The sequence below is a fragment of the Carlito syrichta genome, unplaced genomic scaffold, assembly GCF_000164805.1.
Source record: "Carlito syrichta isolate Samal-C Ts95f unplaced genomic scaffold, Tarsius_syrichta-2.0.1 Scaffold313449, whole genome shotgun sequence".
Taxonomy (NCBI): Eukaryota; Metazoa; Chordata; class Mammalia; order Primates; family Tarsiidae; genus Carlito; species Carlito syrichta.
In genome coordinates this window covers 399,938-424,925 of record NW_007257545.1, presented here as the reverse complement: position 1 = coordinate 424,925, position 24,988 = coordinate 399,938, and the positions used below count along the sequence as shown (strand labels likewise).

The 24,988-nt window shown below is 44.6% G+C and overlaps 1 protein-coding gene across 3 annotated transcripts in view; it reads right to left on the bottom strand.

Moving 5' to 3' along the window:
* Positions 1–7,369: 7,369 nt before the first annotated feature.
* Positions 7,370–24,988, bottom strand: part of TNRC6A (trinucleotide repeat containing 6A) — a 222,134-nt gene continuing 204,515 nt past the window's right edge. For all 3 annotated transcript variants that reach the window (XM_008070485.2, XM_008070484.2, XM_021718783.1), the window contains 8 exons: positions 24,151–24,282; positions 18,895–19,053; positions 17,363–17,503; positions 15,645–15,752; positions 13,516–13,737; positions 11,463–11,533; positions 10,596–10,735; positions 7,370–10,139 (listed from right to left, as the gene is read on the bottom strand). In XM_008070485.2, coding sequence (XP_008068676.2) covers positions 9,764–10,139; positions 10,596–10,735; positions 11,463–11,533; positions 13,516–13,737; positions 15,645–15,752; positions 17,363–17,503; positions 18,895–19,053; positions 24,151–24,282 — 1,349 coding nt within the window. In that variant the 3' untranslated portion in view covers positions 7,370–9,763. The remainder of the gene's footprint in view (positions 10,140–10,595; positions 10,736–11,462; positions 11,534–13,515; positions 13,738–15,644; positions 15,753–17,362; positions 17,504–18,894; positions 19,054–24,150; positions 24,283–24,988) is intronic.

The window sequence follows — 24,988 nt, the reverse complement described above, 5'->3', positions numbered from 1 at the left end:
GTCTGGGCGACAGAGTGAGACTCCAACTCAAAAAAAAAAAAAAAAAAAAAGGAAGTATAAAAGTTGGCCGGGCACAGTGGTCAAGCCTGTAATCCCAGCACTTTGGGAGGCTGAGACGAGAGGATTACCTGAACTCAGGGGTTCGAGACCAACCTGGGCAACTTGGTGAGCCTTCACTTTTACAATAAATAAAAAAATTAGCCGGGCTCGGTGGCGCAACCTGTAACCCCCTGCTTTGGGAGGCCGAGGTGAGTGGATTGCCTGAGTCCGCGGGTTCGAGACCTGCCTGGGCAACTTGGTGAGACCTCATCTCTACAATAAATAAATAAAAAAAAAAATTAGCCGGGCGTGGTAGCGCGCGCCTGTGGTTCCAGCGACTTGGAAGGCTGAGGTGGAAGGATCGCCGGAGCCCAGCAGGTCGAGGCTGCGGTGGCCGTGATTGTGCCACTGCACCCCAGCCTGGGCAACAGAAAGAGACCAGGACTTAAAAAAAAAAAAAAGTCTAGAATGTATTCATTCACGAATTCAGTCAATCAACAGATATTTATTAAGTGCGAATATGTGCGAGACACGCTCTGGGGAGTAAACAGAAAGCGTGGCAGGGCCATCATTGTCGTATCTTCATTTTCACCCTCCCCGGCGGTTCGTTCTCCCAGCCTAAAATAAGCCACGCCCCGGTGTTCCCCAAATTGTCAGCTCTGGCTACACACGAAAGCTTTTCTGACCCTTTGTCTCCCTCTAGCGGCTGCTCTGTCTCTCGCGCTTTCTCTCCGCAGCCGAGCCGAGGCTTTTCACCGGGAGAGTATGACTGCTGTTTCCCAGCTGAGTCCCTCCAAGGGACTGTCCTCGTCCACAGGATGGGCAGCCTGAATCCAGGGATTGGTTGGGGGGAGGCGGGTGGGAGGGAGTGTTAACGGCCCTTCAGGGCCCCTCTGCGAGTCATCCTGGCCGCACAGTTCTCAGAGGCTGGCGGAGGCCTCTGCTGCAGGTCAGTGTCTTCCTCTACCTGGTCCTGCCTCCTCCCTCCCTCACCCATGTGCCCCAGGGGTCTTTTCCAATGTCACCTCAACTCAGTTCTGCATCTACACCATCTTCACTACACTTCCACGGGCCATTAACCCTTCACCCCATCCGGATGTGCATTCTGCCTCTACCCCCGTGATGGTCTCTGCTCTCACACGTAGGTGTGTGGCTTTCTCCCCAGATTTTACCTCTTGACAGGCAGGACTTGAGAATGCGGCTTTCTCCTTCTCCCTGACATTTTGCCTCTCCTTCTGTTCTGAGACTTCATGTTCTCACAGCGTCCATCTCCCACCCCACCTCGATGGTGCCGCTTTGAATCTTTGACTCTTTCTGCTCAGGCATCTCCTTTCTGCTTCTCAAGTGATGGCATTTCCTGAGCCCACATTCTGCATGCACACCAGTTTCCATGGCATTGGCCATCATATCTGACTTATAAGCCCCAAACTGATATTTCTACTATTGGCTTCTTCCTTAAACATGCATCCATCTCTCAGCCATCCATCCATCCATCCAATAAATATTTTCAGAGTACCTACTATGTGCCCTAGGCTAGGTGAACAAATACAGTGTCCCCACTACTTAGATGCAGCTGCCAATCGAACAGCTCCACTGGGCTATTCCCCAGGCTCCTTGATACGTCATGTCACAAAACAAACTGCTATCCCTTCCACCATGAAACCTACTCTTATCCCTGGGGATCCCTTCCCTCTGCTGGTAGCAGCTCACCAAGTCAGATGTGGGGCTTGCCCTAGATTCCTCTCCCTCACTCTCCACAGACCCCAACATCAATCTCATTGGTTCTTCGTGCATTCATTTCTTCCCCCCATCTATTATGCTATACGGCCTTGGTTCTGGCTTTTATAGTTTCTTGCCTCAACTTCCAAACAAGTTCCCCAGCCAGCCTCAAGGCCCAGCCCCTTCCAATTCTTCCTCCACACTCCCGCAGAAGGAGGTGGCTAATACCCATTCTTCAAGCATGCCGCCTACCCTGGATTCCTTTTCTACCCTTCCTTGCTGTGCTCCATGCCCCTGGAGGCTGATCTGTGTGGTTCTCAGGTGACATCGCCCGGCCTCTGCTGCTTTCTGGCATCCAGTTGGGTTTGGTAAATGGGAAGCTCCAGCAGATCAGAGGGTCGGAGGAGGACAATTTCTCTCTCCTCTGGCCTGAACAGCTCCTACTACCTTGCTGCCTTCCTGACGCTCTGGTAGTGATTTCGTTCCTCCATGGCTACAGCTCTACCAGGCCCCAAAATATTGTTCCTTCCCCCTTGCTAATTTCAGTCTAGGAATAACTGCTCCCCTTAACTGATAGGCTACAGGCTCCTCACCCTGTCTAAATATCAGCAAATAGCTGCTTAGTGAAATTATCTTTAATTAAATTCTTTTGCGTGCCATCTTGTCGAACCCTGGCGCACCAGCTTCCTCTGTCCTAGGATCAGTTCCCTCTGACACACTCTACTAGGATTATTCTCCCAAGGGTTTTCCTTTTCTGTCTTCTTACTAGGACTTTGGGTGTGCAACTCTAATTTCTTGTGGCTTGTCTGCATACCATCCTGTTTTTTTTTAATTATTTTTAATTTTTTTGAGTCAGAGTCTCGCTCTGTTGCCCAGGCTAGAGTGCAGTGGCACGCTCACGGTCACCACAGCCTCGACCTGCTGGGTTCAGGCGATCCTTCTGCCTCAGCCTTCCAAGTAGCTGGAAATATAGGCGTGTACTACACACGCCTGGCTTATTTTCTGATTTATTGTAGAAATGTGGTTTCACCAAGTTGCCCAGGCTGGTCTCGAACCAGTGGACTCAGGCAATCCTCTCACCTTGGCCTCCCAAAGTGCTGGGATTATAGGCGTGAGCCACCGAGCCCAGCAGTAGATATTTTTAAATTGGACAAATGCCAGGGCTCCTGATTTTCAGACTTATAAAAAGTGAGATAAAACAGATTATTTGACTGTTTCTAGAGGATTTTATTGTTGCTGCTGTTTCATGAATGCCTGCCTATTTGAATATTGGCAAAGGAGTGAATAATAAGTTGACAACAAAAAGTTAAAGAAAAATCAACAAGCGATCCCCAAGGCTCTCAAGATCCCGTGCTATGTGGGGTTTACTGGGGCCTCTCCCGGTCCCCAGTGCTCAGTCGTGTTCCCTGGCAGCACGCCTGATCAGTTTCCATTTTCTAATTGAAAGTTTTGCTTGAATAACTAGATTCACATGCAGTTAAAAGAAACGATGCAGAGAGATCCCAAGTATTCTTGACCCAGTTTCCCTCAATGGTCACATCTTGGAAAACTATCATAACCCAGCCAGGATATTGACAGTCATTCAGTCCACTGATCGTATTCAGATATCCTGGGCTTTAGTTGCACTCTTGTGTGTGCACGTGCTCACATTTCGGTCTAGACAAAAAGAAAGAAAACAAAGTGATGGCAGACTGTAACATGCTGTAAAAAAAATAAAGGTTTTGGGCTGGGCGTGGTGGCTCACGCCTATAATCCCAGCACTTTGGGAGGCTGAAGTGAGAGGATTGCTTGAGCCCACGGGTTCAAGACCAGCCCGGGCAACTTGACAAGACCTCTTTCTACAATAAATCACAAAATTAGCCAGGCACGGTGGTGCACACCTGTAGTACCAGCTGCTTGGAAGGCTGAGGTGGAAGGATCACCTGAGCCCAGCAGGTCGAGGCTGCGGTGGCTGTGAGCAGCATGCCACTGCACTTTAGCCTGGGTGACAGAGTGAGACTCCAACTAAAAAAAAAAAATGGTTTTAATACATGCTGGTGTCCAGTTAAATTAGACTGTCTGGGGTTAGGCCTGAGTACTGGGACTTTGTAAATTCTCCAGGTGGCTCTGACAGGCATCCGGGCCTGAGCACACGCCTGGAGGCCTGCCCCCATGTCCCCCTTGCCCGCTCTGTCCCAGACACCCAGATAAGCTCCGGGCCTCTGCCTGAACTGCTTTCCCCAAGCCTGGCTGCTACTTCTCACCTTACACATGTCTGCTCAGATGCCTCCTCCCCAGGAGGGGATGTTGCGGGGTACGTGTCCCCACATTTCCTCCTTCCCTCATATCTATCTTCTTTCTGCCCTTCCCCCAGGGAGCAGCCCCTGGCCAAGCCTGGTCTCTGCAGGACCTGCACATTCCCTGTAACAAATCACCAGATGCAGGTAACCAAGCAACTGGGAGACAAATGTAGCAGTCACTCTTTTTTTTGTTGAGTCGGAGTCTCACTCTGTCGCCCAGACTGGAGTGCAGTGGCCGCTCCCGGCCACCGCAGCCTCGACCTGCTGGGCTCCGGCGATCCTTCCGCCTCAGCCTTCCGAGTAGCCAGAATTACAGGCGTGCGCTACCACGCCCGGCTGATTTTTTGATTTATTGTAGAGATGAGGTCTCACCAAGTTGCCCAGGTGGGTCTTGAACCCGTGGGCTCAGGCAATCCACTCACCTCAGCCTTCCAAAGGCGCGGGATTACAGGCTGAGCCACCGAGCCCGGCTAGCAGTCACTCTTAACGTATTGGAAACACTGTATGGGAATTGGAGTAATTCACTTGCTTGATGGTGAAACTGCTTAGTGCGCTGTCTCAAGGCGCAGATTCTTTCACCATCATGGACCCGCTGCCATGGGTAACCCTCGCTTCAGTGTAATGAACCAATGTCTCTCCCTGCCAGACCTCTGGGTGACTTCTCTGGAATAGGTAAACACGACGTGCAAGACTTCTCAGATTTGGGCCTACTGCAGGCATGATAGGTGCGTATTTTATTCCAGTGCTCACAGCTGGCTATGGTGGGCTCTGAGTAGGAGGGTGCCCCAGGGAACACTGAAGCCCCTCCCCCGCCCACTCCAGCCTCTTATCTTCACAGCACTTCTCTTCAGAGATGGGGCAGCTGTTAGAGGAGTGTGTCCCATGGGACAGAGTCAAAGCCTAAAGGCGGGATACGTTCGAGAAGCGGCCCCAGCCCGGGGACCTCCCAAAGGGGCAATTTCCAACAGTGGGCCCTGCACCCCGAGGACAGGGTAACCAGAAAGGGCTCTGCAGGACAAAGGAGATAAGGCGTTTCAGGGCTTTCCTTTGGCTGCAAGTCTGACGGACCAGGCAGAAAGTCTCTGCGTGGTGGTAGAATGCCTTTAACCTCTCCTGAACCCTTTCTAACAGTGCCGCTTCACTTTGACAGATACAGCGCTACCCAGAGTTGAAGACATTTTGGTTGTGTTTCTTTTATAGCTCTCATTTATTTATGGCATGTAACACATTTTCCATACAAGGCAAAGACATCAACTTCCCTTTGTAAAGGAAATATTGATGAAGCTGATTTTCAAAACTATGAAATCGATGAAAGCCCAGGTGGTTTAGGGATACGGGCTGTATTATATAACAAGGCCAATAGGTTGGATTCAGGTCTGAGATGGCGCAGGTCCTGGTGTCACTTAGCAGAAACTATAGACATAGCCCCTGTCACTGCTGCACTGCTCTACAAGAGGCACTTCCTCCAGGACCACAAGTTAGCCAGGGCGGGGCCGGGGGGCGTTCTTGTCTCCATGGGCTTGACAAGGCCCTTGAACTCAAGACTGGGTCAGCCAGTATGGAAGCCACTCTCTAGCCCCTTGGCCAGTGCTCAGGCAGTGACTCCCTGCCACTCACTATTGGTCACAGCAGCTCTGAGGAAGCTCTTCAGCCCTGCTTCATTCAAGGGGTACAAAGGTCCTAATTGCACCCTGCGTGGGGTGGCTCATCTTTCTGAAGCATCAGAGACTTTTTGAAGGAAAATGATTCAACTGGTGGCTTTACACAGTACTTTTATCATTTTATTAAGTCGGGATCTCACTGTCACCCAAGTTGGAGTGCAGTGGCACTTTCACAGCTCACTGTAGCCTCGACCTCCTGGGCTCAGGTGATCCTTGTCTTAGCCTTTTGAGTAGCTGGCACTACAGGTGTGCACCATTAACCTAGCTGGTTTTTTTTGATGTTTTGTAGAGATGAGGTCTTGCTATGTTGCCTAGGCTGGCCTCGAGCTCCTGGGCTCAAGCTATCCTCCCACCTCGGCCTCCCAAGGCGCTGGGATTACGGGTGTGAACCACCATGCCTGGCCTAACACAATATTTTTAGATGACAAGATATGATGAAGTAGAATGCAACCCCTGTATACACTTTTAACCTAAAATTCAATGCCTAAAATTCTGCCCCAAGACCCCAGGGGGATCCATCCCTTCGTTTTCTACTAACCTTGGGTGTATGTTGGTGGACAATCTGACAAACTGTCCGCCAGATCAGATGAAACTATAGTTTCCTGCCAGGCTGGTGAGCTCTGAAAGTTAAGTGAGGAAAAGTAGAAAAAAGTGCATGAAGTACTTGGAATATACTGCTGTTACTCTTCCTTCCCCTGGACCTTGCAAATGTCTACTCAGGGAAAGTTCCACCAGGGCCAAGGCCTGGTCTCCGTGTGGCACTCTCAAGGACCTTTGGGGTTCCAATTCTGGCTCTTGTCCAGAGACCCCACTGCTCACATCCAAAACCAAAGGATCAGCAGGAAAATAACTGAACCTTGGAGAAGAGGGAAAACCAGTGAAGTCCCAGTGCATGCAAACGACACCTCAGTTGCATGCTCAGTGCAACCATTTGTCATCCTAGTCTTGATGCAAATACCCACACCCCTCATCTCAATCCCTGTCTTCACACTATTTAACCTGAACTTGACCCAACCTGTCAAGGACCTCACCTCAACCTTAGCACCATTCCCTGGCTCATCTACCTGCACAACCTAGCGGTGTGGCACTACCACAATCTTTTGTCCTCCTATTGTCAGCAGGGAACAGCTGTTCTTCCTTCCATATTTATCCACCAACTACCTCTATGTCTGACAAGGTTGATGATAAAGACGAGCAAGAATTCAGTATGTGGCAGTCTCGCACAGTACCCAGAGACAGCGATCAGAGATGGGATCACATTTCTGTAGGAAGCAGCAACAGGAGAAGGTGTCGACTCCCGGCAGGGAGAAGAAACCACAGGGGAAGCATTTCTCAAGTTTTTGAGAGTAAGGTAGATTCTGGCGGGCCCACTGGAGGAGAAAGGCAGAGCCAGAACGGCAGTGCAGAGAAGCTAAGGATGGCCAGAGTTCAGAACACACCCAGAGGAGCAGAGCTGGGATGTGTATTGAAAATACGTAAATACAGTGACTGTGTTAAGAGCCTTACACGGACCCTTGTGGGTTGTGAGTGACCTAAGGTCATCAAGCCAGGCGACCAGTGTGGCCAGAGGCAGGTGTGTACCGAGGCACTGGCAGTTGGGGTGGATTAGGTACAGCAGTCACTTAGGGAATAAGAGTTATAATCAAAGGACTAGGCAAAAATCAAAACCACTTTAAAAGATTTTAAATCAAACACTTTATTTCCACATAACAAGCGCAAAAAACTCCCAAACACTTTAACAATACAATTAACGCAGTTATGAAGTCAATTATATACTACTCAAAGCCCCAAAAGGTCAATCAGCTTAACGATCCAAACATTTCCAGACATGGTTTTTCAAAGCTACCTTTGGTTTTTGGAAAAACCAGCATGGAAGTCAATATACACTGAACGCACTGAACAACATTTGCTTATATTAAGGTGTCCGACAACATTAGCTTACACCTGGCAAGTTGGAGCGTGGTTTGAAGTCATACACTGAAGTACATACACAGGATGCCCTGAGCTCCTGCAATGAGAAGCGAGGGCCGTGAAAGGGAAGAAAAGGCCAGTCCAGGTTGTGGCGTTTCTCGTTTTGTAACAGAGGTATGAGAGTTAACACTAGTACACCGTCAAGTCATTAAGCTTCATGTTCCAAACGGTCTCTTGCTGAGGCTTGAGATGGGCACAAATGGTGGGGCAGATGAAGTCACAGAAGAGTTTTGAGCAACAAGATCCCAAAGGTGCTCAAAGAGGGCAGGAAGGAGCAAGCTACAGTTTCCCATTGTTCTCACATTATTTCAGGGTGAAATCGTGATAAGTTCGGATAAAATGTTCAAATATTTGCTTAGATTTTTAACTGGTTGCTCTATGAGAACCCTCATACGCAGCAACTACGAAACTTTCATTATAAAAAAGAGCCTACAAATAAATTCACAAAAAAGAGACAATTAATGTTGAGCAGCCAAAAAGTCATGGTTTATTATATCTGAAGAAATTTCATAATTCAAACACAACCAAACTGTACATTTTACAATCACATTCTATTTGTAAACAGTTAAAAGCCACTGACTTCTTTTGCATCTTAGGACACAAACAGTTAGAATCAAGGCAATGAAATGATGGCAAATTTTGTACTGTTAAAATTTTTACCCTTGTTTAGTCTCTCTTCTTTGACTAAGCAAGCATTATAATACCATTTGTGGGCAAAAAAAGGGAGGAAAGGAATTTTAAAATGGTGTAACTCGTTAGTTTGCAACAACATTTAAAATTTTCTTTATACAACAAACAACTCTGTAAGCCCAATACCTTGGTTACAGTATGCATAGTTACTGATTTCGGCTTTAAGGTACAACAGTTAAACATTAACACAGTCACAAGAGAGCAGAGACATATAGAGCCACTTGATGGAATTACAAAAATTATTACCTATTGATTATTAGCAAACCATCATCACTCACTAATAAAAAGACAGCATCTGAAAGCAGAATGTCAAACTCCAGCTTTAAGCGTTTTTTTGTTTTTTCTTTTTTTTGGCAGAGAAAATCCTTTAACAGAGCAATATGTAGTATCAGTGCTAAAAGTTGGGGTTTTTCTTTTTTCCTATAAGAAACTACAAGGAGGTTTTTTTTTTGTTTTTTTTGTTTTTTTAAACCGGGGAACTGGTTTTCCTGAGAACCATGCTCTTTGATTTAGGACAGGAATAGAAAAACAAAAGAACATGGCCAAATGCTGCTCCTTTTATCCCAGAGATAGAAAGCATCTTTTAAATCATCCTCCATTTTTTTTTGTCTTTTAATTTTTTTTAAATGATGGAAGAGTAAACATTTTTCTCAAAAAACAAACAAAAAAATCTGTAAACAAGAAGGTTCAACGTGGGAACCTTCAAAACAAAATGGAAAGCCTATTCAAAGTGCAGGGCCCGTCCTGGGTGGCAGGTGGGCTGCAAGTCACAGCTGTGGCCACAGTTTTTCAAACTGCAGAGCGAAATTCTTTAGTTTTACAACATGAAAAAACTGGTGCAATACTTTCATTAATAATCCTAAGTCAGTATCATAACTTGATCTTTTAAACTCCACGATACCACAATAAGGTAGGCAACATCAAGGCATAGTAGAGAGCGCACACCTCTTAAGAACATCCTTGAGTAAACATTTACACTGGAACAGCTGCCCCCCCATATTGCCGATTAGACGGAGAGAACATCATTCAGTGCAAAGGTAAAAGCTCATACATTATCAGCCCAAAAATGGTTTTGAAAAAAAAAATAGAGGTGGGGGAGGGAGGAAAAGAAAAAAAGACTCAAAAGGCTAAAAACATGATGAATATACACAAGTGAGCTCATTCTATGCGGTTTAGCATGTATGGCGCTATTTGGGAGTGTAAATAGATAGATACCTTTTCACATTATAATATTGGCCTGCATGATTCAAGTATTCAACTGATATGTTTTGGGGAAAACAAAGTGGAAAATGTGCAGAGAACAGCTGTTCCCACAGGTGGCCCCTGGCTGCAGGCGGCGAGCCCAGCTTAGTGCTCCTTTCTTTCGCATCTGAGGTCACAGTTTGTGAGTCGACATCTACACGGTTACATGGACTCTCCACCCCCACCCAGGTGGTCAACAGAAAGAAAAGCATTAATGGGGGATGGGCTGCTAATTCCTCGGGGGTCGCTGCTGCTTGGAGGACCCCACAGGCTTGTGGAATAATGCGGGGTCCCCCAAAGTGAAGTGCCGTGAAGGTCTCCACAATTAGTTCCCGACAGCCCAGCACCATTCCAGTGATTGAGATCGGTCCGGCTGGAGAATGAGTGGGAACAGTCGAGGGAGCCCAGCCGGCTCTGGCTGGACCCAAGAGACTGCCAGCCAGGAGAAGGGGTCAGAGACTGACTTTGTGCAAAGAAACGACTGATCTCCTCTTCACTGGCAAACTCAGCAAGAATAGTAGTGTTCCCCAGTACACACCTAGAGGAGAGAGGCACAGCAGGCATATGAGGACTCGACACGTTAGAAGGGCTTCATTCATTCAAAGCCAGGGTGAAACTCATCTCTGCCGGAAAAGCCACGGAGGGTGAAGAGGAAGGCATGCGCCTGGCATGCCCTCCCCTCCCCGAGCACGTGCCCACAGCACTCCCAAGCCTGGTGCCATGCCCAGAGCGAACCTCCTCTGTGAGTGCCACTGTGGTATGTCAGGATCATGTCTGCCTGTCTCCTACAGGCAACGTCAGGGATTTTCTAGGGCCATTTTGGCTGGGTCTAATTCTTCCCCTGAGGAGTGCTGACCTTGGGGCCAGGGAACAGTGAGGCTACAGCTATCAGGAGGCACCTCGCGTGGGGACCCTGCACTGCCCAGAGCCAAGCCGTGCTTTCACACTCATTCATTCCCCTAAACTCCAGTTGAGAGCTGAATGGCCAACTTACATGTGCAGAGACTTTTGTGCCTTCACTACCTCTTCTTTTGAACTGTAACGGACCAGAGCATTTCCATGTGGGAGGTTCAGGTGGAATGTTATCAGTGGGCCATGCTGCATGCACAGAGTACGCAGAGTTGAGCCATCAATCTAAGAAACAGTGTGGGAAATGCCAATTAGATGTATCATCATGAGGGTCCTCTAGGAGGTTGTCCCAGGGTGCAACTCTCATCCTTCCTCCCTTCCCCACTGTTCAGCTCCTCACTGGCACTGGCTGCGATGATGGGGCACAGTGCCCCCTCCCCACTTCCACTGGCACCAGAGCCATACCTCGGTGGCCTCTAGACTCCCGGACACTCCCCAGAACCCCCAATCCTTTAGCCATTGCCCCTGCTGTGGCTCCATGTCTTCTCTCTTACCTGCCCTGAGGACAGGATCCATCAAGGCACTGCTCCCTGGGGGGAGGAGGGGGTGGGCTCTTAACATCCAGCCCTCAGGAGGGGGTGGTCCAGGGGCTAAGAAAATGCTCTAACCTAAAAGGGCAGATCAACGTTTCCCAAAGTGCAGAACAAGGACAATCAGCAACAAATTCATCTGAAGGCCTTCATAAAAATGCAGACCCCCAGATCCTAGCCCAGGCCTACTAACTCAGAGAGTGTCTGGGTGAGACCTGGGAATCTGTATTTTTGGTTGGCTACCAGGCACATTACAGTGTGAGACCCACTGAGTCAGACCACAGCCTGCCTGAGGCATTCCAGACCAGCTACTTCCTCTGTCTAACTTTGCCTCAGTAGCCCTCATCTCAGACCCAGACCTGAAACCTGTTCCCAGGCTACCTGGCATATCCACACAAACCAGGGACTCCCTGTTGCCTTACCTGAGGTGTAAGGTTTTTCAGAACAAGCCAATTTGTTATTCTCCCTGAGCTGCTCTCACCCCAGCTGGAACCTAAACAAGGAAAAAAAGGACAATTCAGTTTTCTAAGACTGTGGCTTGATTGACTGTTTAGGACAAACATGTCCCAGTCAAATTAAGCTCCTCAGTCTGGCCCTTGGCTTCCTTCTCTTCCCTGCACTTCCCCATGGATACTTTCTCCCAGGTCCAGCACTCACTCCAGCCATGGCCAGGTGTCCATACCTGGGGCAGGGGCCCTGCCTCAGGGACAGTGAGCTCGCACACCACGGCAGGCATCAAGCTACAGAAGGCCACACCCCTTTGGGAGCTTTTCATCATAAAGCTAAAACTATCTCAAAATGGTGCCATCTGGGGAAGCCCCAGTCTGTGATGATCTGAAGCACTGTTTGATGACTGGGATATATGCCCCTCAGGGTGTGAGCATTTAAGGGGATTTAAGAGCTTGCAATCCTGCATACATTCCTTGCTTTGCCTGCACTATTGCAGGAGCTCTTGGTCTGGCCTTCCTGCTGGGCACTCAGTGCATCCACTCCCCCACCATTATGTGGCAGAGCTTTTAAACATGATCAAGCCAACTCTAAAGGGAAACTTTGTGCCTCCCCAGGTCTCTGGGCGTTAGTTAGCATAGGCTGTTCCCTTTGCTTTGTGTGGCTTCCTCTTATAGGTTTCCTGATCCCACCCAACTCCACCAACTCTCCTAAGGCCACTTTCATTAGCTCCCCTCAGTGTGTGCTGCCAGTCACTTGGCTGACACCCAGAAGATGTCTGTGGCTTGAAAGAACACTTACACCACCCCAATTACATTAATTTGCATTTAGCAGCTTGGAAGAAACTGAAGTGTTCTTTCCATGTAATTAAAACACTTGCCACCCCTAAAAAATGCTTCAAGTTTTTTGGCAACCAATCACTTGTCTAAAGATCAGAAATTTCACATTAGATCAGAAAATATCAATGAAGTTTTAGTACTCATTTTTAGCTTGAAGATGAGGTTTGGCACAATTTTTGGGCAGCATGGAATGAAGGATAAAACCATATTTAGTGGAAGAACCGCTAGACGGCCCCAAGTTGAATCTATGGCTGTGTGTGTGTATGACAGGTTTGGCAACAGCAGGCAAGGACATGCCGCGAGTACAAATCCAATGCTGATCATTTATAGAATGACTACAGGTAGCAGGACCACTTGTCCCCATTTTTCAGGGACAGGCTGGTTTGTCTCTTGGTCCTGTATGATTAGTTAACAGCATCCCTGAAACTCTCAAATGTTTTGCCAAGCATGGTGGCTCATGCCTGTAACCCTAGCACTCTGGGAAATCAAGGCAGGAGGATCAAGGCTTGAGGTCAGGAGTTCGAGATCAGCATGGGCAACACAGCAACATCCTGTCTCTACAAAAAATAAAAAATTATTTGGATGTGGTTGGTGGTGCATGCCTGTATTACTTGGGAGGCTGAGGCATGAAGATCACCGAATCACAGGAGTTGAAGGTTGTAGCAAACTATGATCATATTATTATACTCCAGCCTGAGTGACAGAGCGAGATCCTGTCCCTTAAAAAAAAAAAGTCCTATTTCAACAATGAATGTTATGGTCATTCCAAGAAAAGGCCAAACTATCACCCAAACAGGCCCCATTCTTCAAGGCCCAGATGTTCTGCTCCCACCCTCCTTCACAGTCTTACCAAATAAACACCTTGGCTCTGTGTGACATGGTGTTATTCTGTAAGCCTGCCATGAGCAGGAAGTTACAACACCATTTAAGATCTACTCTCAAAAAATTTCTAAAAGAAAGGAGCTCCCTATTCCATTAACTTTAGCACTATTATGTGTCTTTGGATAATTCTTAAGTAAATCAAGTTAAGACTCTCAAAGACACAGAAATTGCAGAAGATAGCAAGGCACTAGTAATTGTATATTTATTTAAGTTCTCATTCCACCTTACAGGGGGTCACAAGATTGTTGGTACTGGTTACTGTTCAGCAAATTAACCATACAAAACCATCTTAGGTATTTCATCTTACCTGGGGTATATCTGGCGTCAGAATTTCCCCATCCTCCACTTACACGAAGGGGAGAATTATCCCACGTAGATAAGGGTGGCTTCTGACCAGTCAGTCCCGGAGGTGGGCGGGACGGAGCAGTGATGTTTTTAGGTGGCAAAGGGACCTTCCACAGCTCATGAGCCAGAGAGGTGTTTGTAACTGAACCAGGAGACCATGTCAACTTGGAATCACTATTTCTGGCTACTCAAAGAGGAGAAGAAAGTAGAGAGGGGTGGAATAATGTTTAAGAAAAGAGAATACTTAAACTGTACTCTCATTTAAATGAAAACAACAAACCTACTTCAAATTGCTCTAAAATAGCAACTGTGAACTTAACAAACATAATTGAATCACTCAAAGTCAGATAGGCCATTAAATAAATTTTAGAACTCTGTTGCTTACTCATGGAAAAAAAGACTACAAAAATAGCCCCAATTCAAGCATCACAGCAGATATTCTCAGGGTACCTGCCTCCCTGCCAAGCACTGGACAGTTGGGCACTCACAAATGCTAACCTCTCGCTAATCCTGACACAGACAGTGCCAAGACCAAGAAAGAGAGAAAGACAGCAACAGAGCGTGCGCACATGCTCAATTCTTGAAGCACACAGCCTCACAATAATGGGGGATAGAGACGGTGTGCACCAAAAAATAATGTGAAAAATGTGAGGAGGACAGAAAGGGGTGGAAAATTTCTTGTCCAACATCATTGTCAACTCTTTTTTCTTTTTCTTTTTTTTGAGTTAGTCTCACTATGTCACCCAGACTGGAGTGCAGTGGCCGCTCCCGGTCACCGCAGCCTCGACCTGCTGGGCTCCGGCGATCCTTCCGCCTCAGCCTTCCAAGTAGCTGGAACTACAGGCGAGCGCTACCACGCCCGGCTGATTTTTTTGATTTATTGTAGAGATGAGGTCTCGCCAAGTTGCCCAGGCGGGTCTCGAACCCGTGGGCTCAGGCAATCCACTCACCTCAGCCTCCCAAAGGTGCAGGATTACAGGCTGAGCCACTGAGCCCAGCTGTCAACTCTTTTTTCTATTTGACTTACAAAGCTCATGTCCATTAAGTCAGTGCTACTCAAAGTGTGGTCAGAAGACCGGCTATAACACACTTTATTACTGGCCTGCAACAGAGTAAGTACAGAAATTCAGAGCAAGTATTTGTAAACTTTGACAGCAACCTGACATTGCTGTAATTCTCAAGTGTGTAATCATTTTTCTAGCAATTGAGGATTCATGCTTACTGTATTTTACAAAAGTATCAGTCTACGAAGAATAGGACTGTTTAAAAAAACAACAGCCGGGCTCGGTGGCTCAGCCTGTAATCCTGCACTTTGGGAGGCTGAGGTGAGTGAATTGCCTGAGCCCGCGGGTTCAAGACCCGCCTGGGCAACTTGGCGAGACCTCATCTCCACAATAAATCAAAAATTAGCCGGGCGTGGTAGTGCGCACCTGTAGTTCCAGCTACTTGGAAGGCTGAGGCGGAAGGATCGCTGGAGCCCAGCAGGTCGAGGCTTCAGTGGCTGGAAGCAGCCACTGCACTCCAGTCTAGGTGACAGAGTGAGACTCCAACTCAAAAAAACAAAAACAACAAAAACAAAGGCCTTTCACTGTAGATAGTCTAAGAACTGCTTTAGATTAAATGACATTTAATTACAGAGCTGAGGTGGCTCTCAGATGAGTGCCAGCAGTTCAGTGAAACTGGTTATTTTAGTAGATGACTGGTGGCTACAGTAAATTTTAAAAAGAATATGTGATATTAAGATAAATTCCTTCAAAACCAGCCTGGGCAATCTGGTGAGACCACATCTCTACAATAAATCACAAAACCTAGCCAGGTGGGGTGGTGAGCATCTGTAGTTCCAGCTACTTGGAAGGCTGAGGTGGAAGAATCGCTTGGGCAGCAGGTCGAGGCTGCAGTGGGCGTGAGCGTGCCACTGCACTCCAGCCTGGGCAACAAAGAATGAGACTCCAACTCAAAAAAAAAAAAAAGATAAATTCCTAGGCTCACACATATAATCTCCTACCTGCCTGAGTAGAAGACATTATGAACAACAGCCACAGTACCAGATTGTGGCAACACCCCTCTTCCCGAGCTCAGGGTGAAGCCTACCTGAAGTGCTTTGTGCTGTACTGCTGAGGGGAACGTTGTAGTTGGAGGCACGAATGGATGACCAGGCACTAGTTGAAGGCAGCGTGGTGTTCAAGGATGAGGATGACCCTATATGGGGGAAGAATCCAATTAGTCACAAGGACAATAGACATGGAGTTTACAAATAAGCAAAAGCATCCAGAGAAATCAAAGTATTAATAGTTTGCCCCAAGAAAGGAGACAGGTACACTCAGGGTAACAGATGGTGCCCCAGACTACATCTTCCTTCCTGACTTCAAAAGGGCATGCTGAGAAAGCTTGCCAATTGTTTTACCTTGGTTTTGCACAGATATTCTCCCTCTTACCCCATTTTCTCATAACTGTATGAGGTACTGGCAACTGAGAGTATACCTGGCTCTACTTCCCAGTACTTGGCTCTAAAAGGAGGTTCAAGCCTTGCTGCTCTGAACTCCTGTCTTTGAACTTCTCTGACGTCTTATGGGCTAGCCCATTCACCAAGGCACCCTGTCACCTGCACTATCAGTGAGCCGGGCCTTCAGCCTTCTCCATCATGCGTCATACTAAGGCTCCAAAACCTAGTATTTCTTCTCCATTTACTCTTGGTGTGCTCTAGACTCTATTATCATCTGCATCACTACACCAGTTCCCTAACTGGTCTCCCAATCCAATCTGCTCCCCACTGTCAGATTACCTTACCTTAAAGATTGATTCTTCCACTCTAAATCTTCAGGGGTATATCTCCTTTAACAACAAATCTAACTTCCTCTCCTGACTCTCAGAACCTTTCTGTTGGCCATCACATTCTTCTACTAACTACCATGCTGTGTGATGTTCTGTTTAGTTCTGTGCCCCATTTTTTTCCTCTGTGAAAGTAGTAGCTACTTCTACAGAGTTGTCTGTTAAATTCAACCATTTTAGAATGATAAGAATACCTTTCTTACCACATGATGCACAAACTATGCATTTAATGTAAAATGATGGGTGTTTCATATTTACTTTATAAACTGTTCCTGTTCCAAGGTATAGACAGAAGGATATATATTACAGAAACAGAGAATACTTTTCAATATTTTCAGCATTTCAAAAACTCATTTTATTCACCTTTCCTCTAGCACAAAAGTGGAATACAAATAAACGTCTTGAGGTGAAAAGTAAACAAGGGGTATGTAATAGGATGATTTCATTTGATAACCCATTAAAAAGTACATCTAGACTGCAGGAATCCTTAAGTTGGTCTTATTTTTCCTCTCTGGGAGACAAAGAAAGCCTAATTTGTTCCTCCAGATAAAAGTCTTTCAATATTCAGAGTGTATAAACATATAATGATAATACAACCACATCTTTTATAAGAAACACCCATTTTTTAATAACCACATTCCTGTAACTAGGTATAAAGTAGGTAACAACTTTCATTTGTTTTTTTATCCAGTTGTTACAACCACTGGAAAGCAAGTATTTATTGGTTCTTTGTGCTAACTTATTAAATGAGTATGTGTGTACCATACAAGTGAATCAACCTCTTCATTTTAAAAGTGGCCAAATTAAAGAGTCTCTGATGGAAACATTGAGAATTCTGATTTCATTTCCATGACTCCCTGGCTGTGAGGACTGTGAAGACTGGAGTAACTTTTGTTGCTGCAAGTTTCACACCTGCTTTGAGCCATTCTTAAACTGTATTGTTGAGAAGCACTTAGAAACTGACTGTGCCCCCTACGTACCACTGTTCCTGTCCCTGAGGTGGTCAACTTCCCGCACAGTATTAATTGAAAGATTGTTTATGACACTGCCAGGAGTGACGTAAGGGTCAGTTTCAGGGTCAATGTTTGGATAACCTTTCCATGGTTCACCAGGGCGAAATTCTGGAAATGAAAATCCAGCATTAGTTTAAAACTTAATCATCATTTTTAAAAATCCAGTATTAAATATCCAAAGCCTTTATTCTATCCAACTCTCAAATATTTTCCAATCTGTACTAACACCCTAAGAGGCTAATTCAGTAACACAATTACTATAAGCTGTTCTTTATTAATAACTTACAAGTTTTTACAATGGAAATAATTTCTCTGCATATATAGTTTGAGTCAGGGTCTTACTCTGTCACCCAGGCTGTAGTGGCATGATCATAGCTCACTGCAGCCTCGATCCCCTGGGCTCTGGCAATCCTTCTGCCTCAGCCTCCTGAAAAGCTGGGATTACAGGTGTACGCCACCATGCTTGGCTAATTAAAAAAAATTCTTTTGGTACAGACAGGGTCTTGCTATGTTGCTTAAGGCTAGTCTCAAACTCCTGGGCTTAAGCAATCCTGTCTCAGCCTCTGAAGTACTGCGACAGGTGTGAGACACCATGCCTGGCCTGCATTTATATATTTTTAAACATTAACATTTTAAAGTGCTTTACAATAAATCACAAAGCCACTGGGACTCAAGTAAGACAAAGCAGGCCACAGAAGCATTTGTGGTAATGCCTCAATACAAACAAAATGTCATCAAGTTAACCCTCAGACACAAGTGAAGAGAAACAATGTTTTTTGAATAATCCTTTATGCTGGTCAATGGTACTTATTCCATCTTTGCTGCCTGAACATGTAATAGGCACATACATTTGCCCAAGACTTCATGCTTAACTTTTTGTCCATCAATTCTGCATTCCTTTTTATCAGCACAGATCAATCCAATCACACATAACTGGGCTACATCATTAGTAAGTCCAGATGTCACAAAATCTCAGCAGAAACAGTCTCATGAAAGAAAGTGTTAGCATTGTGGGGGCGGGATTGGCAGTAGTGGAAATCTGTCGGGGGAGGTAGGGGAACACTTCATCAACAAGGGTACCTGCGTAATGAACATGTGTATACCTAACCCTGAATTGTAAAAAAAAAAAAAGAAATTTATATGTGTATACTTAAACTCTAAAATATGGAACATTCAAACATTATACAAGAAATTTTATGTGTGTGGCATATGAATATACAAATATGAATAAAAAAATAAAACTGCAAAAAGAGAAACATGTCAGTCAAATTTCAGTTCATAAGAATGTTAAGAAATTAAAACAATTTTGAAACTGAAGAAATGTTATTGTGAAACGCTATGCAGATTATACTATAATGTTTTTTAAAAGTATAGATAACTATCGCAGTCTTTTTTCTTTTCTCCCCCACCCCAGCTTTATTAAGGTATAATTGGGAAATAAAAATTATATATATATACACACACACACATTAAAAAAAAAAAAAGAGTTAACATTTTACCTGGTGGCCAATTAACACTGCTAGAGCCATTAGGCGATTTGGCACGTGGCCAGCCATCTCCTATTGAACCTGGAGGACTGGCTGGTGAAGTACTGCTGTTCATAAAGTCATAGGGAACAAATGGAGACTCTTCCAGCCTGAAACCACTTGAAATAGCACCTAAGAGGAGAAAAATGATAGTGAAATGTACACAAAATATACTCTCAAGTTTATTTCTTATAGTTTCTCAAATGTAACAAGAACACTTTCTACTAGATCTGTGGGTTCCAAACTGCTGTGTAGATTGTGTGAAGGTGCAAGGAGAAAAGAGAGTTCTGTACTCTCCTCCAAGCTTCAACCATTTTCAACTCTGAGATCTCATTTGAACAATGTCTGAAAATGACCATAGTGGATTCATTACAATAAGGATATGAGAACCATAGCCATCAATAAGTGACCAGAATATGAGTACAAAAATATTTCCAAGTCATTAAAATACTTGTTACTTTGGCCTAAATTGAGAAAACGTACAATGAACTCTCTCTTGGGGATAATCATATTTTTGGGGGAGAGGAACACAAAGGGAGATAAAAGAACTGGATAAAAGCTTGACATGGTGGCTCACACCTATAATTCCAGCACTTTGGGAGGCAGAGGCGAAAGGACTGCTTGAACCCATGGGTTTGAGACCAGCCTGGGCAACCTGGTGGTGTACGCCTATAGTTCCAGCTACTCAGAATGAGGTGGAAGGATCACTTGAGCCTAGCAGGTCGAGGCTGCAGTGGCTGTGAGTGTGCCACTGCACTCCAGCCTGAGCAACAGAGTGAAACTCCAACTTATAAAAAAAAAATTGTGATACAAAAAGAACTGAGGTTGGAACATTTTGAGTTTGCAAAGAGAAGTTTCTGAGAATCCAGGAAAATGCCATACCCACAAGACGATAGAGGCAACGAACAGAAATCAATATGCTTTTCTGCCAGGATGTTTACATTTCTGACCTATAACCCAACCCCTTGTGACTACACGGTACTCGTTAAGATGTTACCCAAATAAGTATGAAATTCCATAAAAAATACAACTTCAACTCACTTAGAAATAATCATGTTTTCTTATCATTTATTCTCTCCACATTCATCTTTGAACACACTTTAAATGACTAATGCTTTATGATAAGCGTAAAGACACATCATTCTCACTGGAACCATGTCAGTGGCGGTGTTAAATGCTGAACATGGGAAAATGAATAGGATGAATGCAGTCCTTGCACTCAGTGACATTATAGTCTAACAAAAAAACAAGTGAACAGACAGAAAAGGTAAGGAAGGTGTGTGGCGAGGAAGGATGGAGAAGAATCTAGGCAGTCAGTACAACCTACCCAAAGGCCTAACAACTAACAAAATTGCCATCTTTTGGGGCAATGAAAATGTACAAGTATTAATTATAGTGATGTCTACACAACTCTGTAAATATACTAAAAACCACTGAATTGTATGATTTGCAAATTATATCTCAAAAACAGACTGTTAACAAAAAAAGAATGTCTCTTAGGTTTCTAGTTTCAATAATTTGATGAAAGGCGACACAATTTATCAACACGGGAAGAAATGAGAGCAAAAAAGGGAAAACCAAGTATCCTCCATTCATGTTACATTTGAGGTGGGTGTAAGGGAAAGTCCTGGGTCACAATTCCAGGCTGCTTCTGCTATGAACTACTGGTAACACAGCAGAGTCCTTCATGTCACTCTAGCCTTATTCCTTCCTCTGGCTGCAAGTCACAATGTCCCAGCTTCTACATCGGTTAGGGAAGAAAGAGCTGACCCTTGACAGGATGTCATGCCACTCATAGTGGGGACTGACCTATCCCTGACTTAATGTTTGTACCATTTCCATTTCTCTTTCTGTTCTGGCTTCTTCAATCTAGTTATCTGGATTTGTGTGAACTATGTATCTGTTCTGTAACTGGAATTAAAATCACTTGGAGCTGGGCATGGTGGCTCACACCTATAATCCCAGCAGGTCAAAGCAAGAGGACTGACTGAGCCCAGGGGTTTAAGACCAGCCTGGGCAACTTGGCAAGACCTCGTCTCTACAATAAATTCTTAAAAATTAGCTGAGTGTGGTGGCGCATGCCTGTAGTTTCAGCTATTTGAAAGGCTGAGATGGAGCCGGACTCGGTGGCTCAGTCTGTAATCCCGCGCCTTTGGGAGGCTGAGGTGAGTAGATTGCCTGAGCCCTGGGGTTTGAGACCCGCCTGGGCAACTTGGCAAGACCTCATCTCCAAAATAAATCAAAAAAACTAGGCGGGCATGGTAGTGCACGCCTGTAGTTCCAGCTGAGGCGGAAGGATCGCTGGAGCCCAGCAGGTTGAGGCTGTGGTGGCCGAGAGCAGCCACTGCACTCCAGTCTGGGTGACTGAGTGAGACTCCAGCTCAAAAAAAAAAAAAAAAAAAAGAAAGGCTGAGATGGAAGGATCCCCTGAGGCCAAGGCCAGCAGGTTGAGGCTGTGGTAGCCATGAGCGTGCCACTACACTCCAGCCTAGGTGACACAGTGAGACTCTGACTCAAAAAACAAAACAGAAAACCACTTGGAAGTAAAATAGGATATAAATAAAATAACAGTTGAACATGATATATTCGCCATATGTCTTTTTTTGGGGCAATTTTATTTTGTTATAGGAATGTGGAATACAAGTGAAGATGAACTACAAAAGTAGGCTGCAAACAGGTGAAGTTTGGGCTTCCAACTGAACCTTACTCCCCTGATAATGAACCAAATACTCTCTGTGTTGTCATGTGCCTCCTCCCTCCCTCCCCTAGCAGTGCCTAGTGACTGCTGATTCCTCCCCTGTGTTAATGTGACTAATGTTCAAGGCCCACTTAGTTGCCACAGTTCAAGTTATTAATTCTTATGCCTGAGATGATAAAGTATTACTTCTTATTCCCAGTAAGAATAATTGTTATTACAACTTTATTTTATTAAAAATGAAAACAGACTACATAAGAGGCAGCTAGCATCCAACTGTATTCTATTAATCACCACAAGGGGAACATCAGAAAAATAAAATGGAAAATCTATGTGGTAAGTTTGGGGTAGGGCATCGGATGAGATAATGATGAAGGCAATAACACAAGATGGCTAAGATTGGTTGCCAAGTTGCCCAGGTTGGTCTCAAACCCCTAAGCTCAGGCAATTCTCTCACCACCACCTCTGAAAGTGCTGGAATTACAGGCATGAGCCACCATGCCTGGTCTCTTCTTTTATCTATACTTTCTCTTCCTCTGGGCCACCTCGTCACATCTATGACTTCAACATTCTGATAAATACCAAATCTTACTCTAGCCCAGATTTTCCTTCTGGACGTTTGACTTCTCTCTTCTAATTTCTTCCATGTGGAGCCCTCCCAAACCACATTCAACAAATTTGAAATAGATTCATCATGTGTCACACCAAGGCTGATTCAATTCCTGCATTTATTCTATCATTAATTGCCTTATTATTCACTCATCCCTTCATCTAGCAAATGCTCACTGAGCAAGTACTTCATGCTTAATGAAGCTACAAAGAAAACAAAATGTGGTTATTGTCTTCTAGGTGTTTACAGTCCTGTGATAGAGATAGGCCTAAATGGATATTTACATGAGCTAGGGATATATAAAAAGTGCCTTTGGGAGAATGCTTCCTGGAAATGACTCTTGAGTGAAGTCTTAAAGGTCTAGGAACCCCACATCTTTAAAATAAAGAAAAAAAAAAAAACTTTTACGTGAGGACTGGAGGAGGCTAGAGGAATAGGGGGCACATCACAGATAGCCATGTATTTTCTGAAGCAAAGAATGAATTAGTTACCAAGCCTCTTTGCCCTTAATGCTAAAACTCTCTTCCATGCATTCCCTTCTCATGTCCACTGTCCTTTCTTTCTCTCATCTATGCCTTTAAGTCATACTTGTCTCTAGATGTCCACCATGTACATGTTTAAAATCATTCATGGTATATGTTCCATGATTTACTATATATCTACTATTCCTTCCTCTCACTTGCATCTTCACCTCTAGACATGCCCAGATACAGAGGTAGTCTTCGAACCCTACATGCACTATTCTCACTTGGCTGTTCTTCCTCCACTTGCTTGGTAAACTTACTCAATCCAGGGTAAGTCCTTCCTGCCTTTCCAGATCCATCATACCACAGTTATTCTTTACTAAGTGCTTCTATGAGACTTTGTACTATTATACTACTACACATATTAACTTTTATATTGCTTATTACAGTGTACTAAAGCTGTTTACATACTTACCTTTGCTCACAATGAGCTCCTCCAGGGCAAGTATTTTTACACATATACATACATACACTGGATGTACACTCAACCAAGTGTACGTATGTATATATGTGTCTATGTATTCTAGGTGCCTAACAGTCATTAGAAAGCAGAAGTCAGTCCACTAAAATTTGCTGAATGTTAGCTGGGCGTGGTAGCGCGCTCCTGTAATTCCAGCTACTTGGAAGGCTGAGGCGAAGGATCGCCGGAGCCCAGCAGGTTGAGGCTGCAGTGGCCGCTCCCGGTCTGGGCGACGGAGTGAGACTTCAACTCAAAAAAAAAAAAAAATTTGCTGAATGAATGAATAATATCAAAGAGGATGAAAATGGCACTTATATACCCTACTATGAACATATTAAATTTGATAAGTGTTAAATTGAACACAAAAACAATAAAATCATTAAGATAAAACCTAAATAAACAACAAAAAAGGAATTATTTCTTAAACTGCATCTGATCTCTCATTTGTAAAATAGTATAGAGGTGGATAGCTTCTTGCTTAAAAGTCTCTGGTTTTAATGAAGATTTAATAAATAATAAAGGATTTTTTTAAATGAGGAAAAGTTCTAAGATAATCTGGGTTTGAAAATATTGTAAAATAAAGGCCTAAATTTAGTATTCTGCACTTTTTTTTTTTTTTTGAGTCAGAATCTCACTCTGTCACCCAGGCTGGAGGGTAGTGGTACGCTCATGGCCACTGCAGCCTTGACCCACTGGGCTTAGGCAATCCTGCTTCAGCCTTCCCAGTAGTGGGAACTATAGTCATGTGCCATTACGCCTGGCTAATTCTTCTTGATTTATCATAGGGATGAGGTCTCACCAAGTTGCCCAGGCTGGTCTTCAACCCATGGGCTCAGGTAATCCTCTCACCTCGGCCTCCCAAAGTGCTGGGATTATAGGTGTGAGCCACCGTGCCCAGTCTTTTTTTTTAAAGGGAAAATGTTAACAATGTATTTTATACCATGTTTGCTGGAGTTTTGATCCAAAGATGTGTTCACAGAAATGCTGTCCACTGTAGTCCACTTCCTTAATCTTGACTGTGGCTCTTTAATACTGTTCATATCCATATTTACATTCAAGTTTGAGTTCAAGCCTTAAAAAAATAAAAAATAAAAAACTTATAAAATGTTCCTTAATAAATATCCTGTAAATGTGATACGGTCAAATGATAATAAAGGCAAGACAGGCAGAACAGATACACTAAGTTCTTGGCCAAGGTCATTCAGAAGAAGGTGCCTCTGCTAGGTTACCAGAAAGAGCAACACATCTAAATTCTAAAGGGTTACTTTTTAACACTTGATAGTATAATGTATTCAAACCATAAAACTGTTAATACTATATTATATGCAGAAAACGATTTCTCCATATAATTTTAACTATTTTAAAATTACTTGGCAAAATAAGAGGAAAAAAAAGTTTTACAGAAGCCAAATTTATGCTTATCTCTAATAAATGCAACTGCTTAGCTATTTTCCAAAAGTACCATGCATGAACAATGTGATCACTTTTAGTTGCTATCTTCTACTTGCAAACTGAACAGTCAGCTGGCTGCCTATGCAAAGGATGCTGTCATTTAAAAGTAAAAATGGGCCTGGTGTGGTGGCTCACACCTACAATTCCAGCACTTTGGAGGCCGAGGTGAGAGGACAGCCCGAGCCTACGGGTTCAAGACCAGCCTGGGCAACTTGGCAAGACCTCATCTCTACAATAAATCAAGAAAAATTAGCCAGGCACTGTGACTGATGGCGCACAACTGTGGTTCCAGCTACTTGGAAGGCTAAGGCGGAAGGATCACCTGA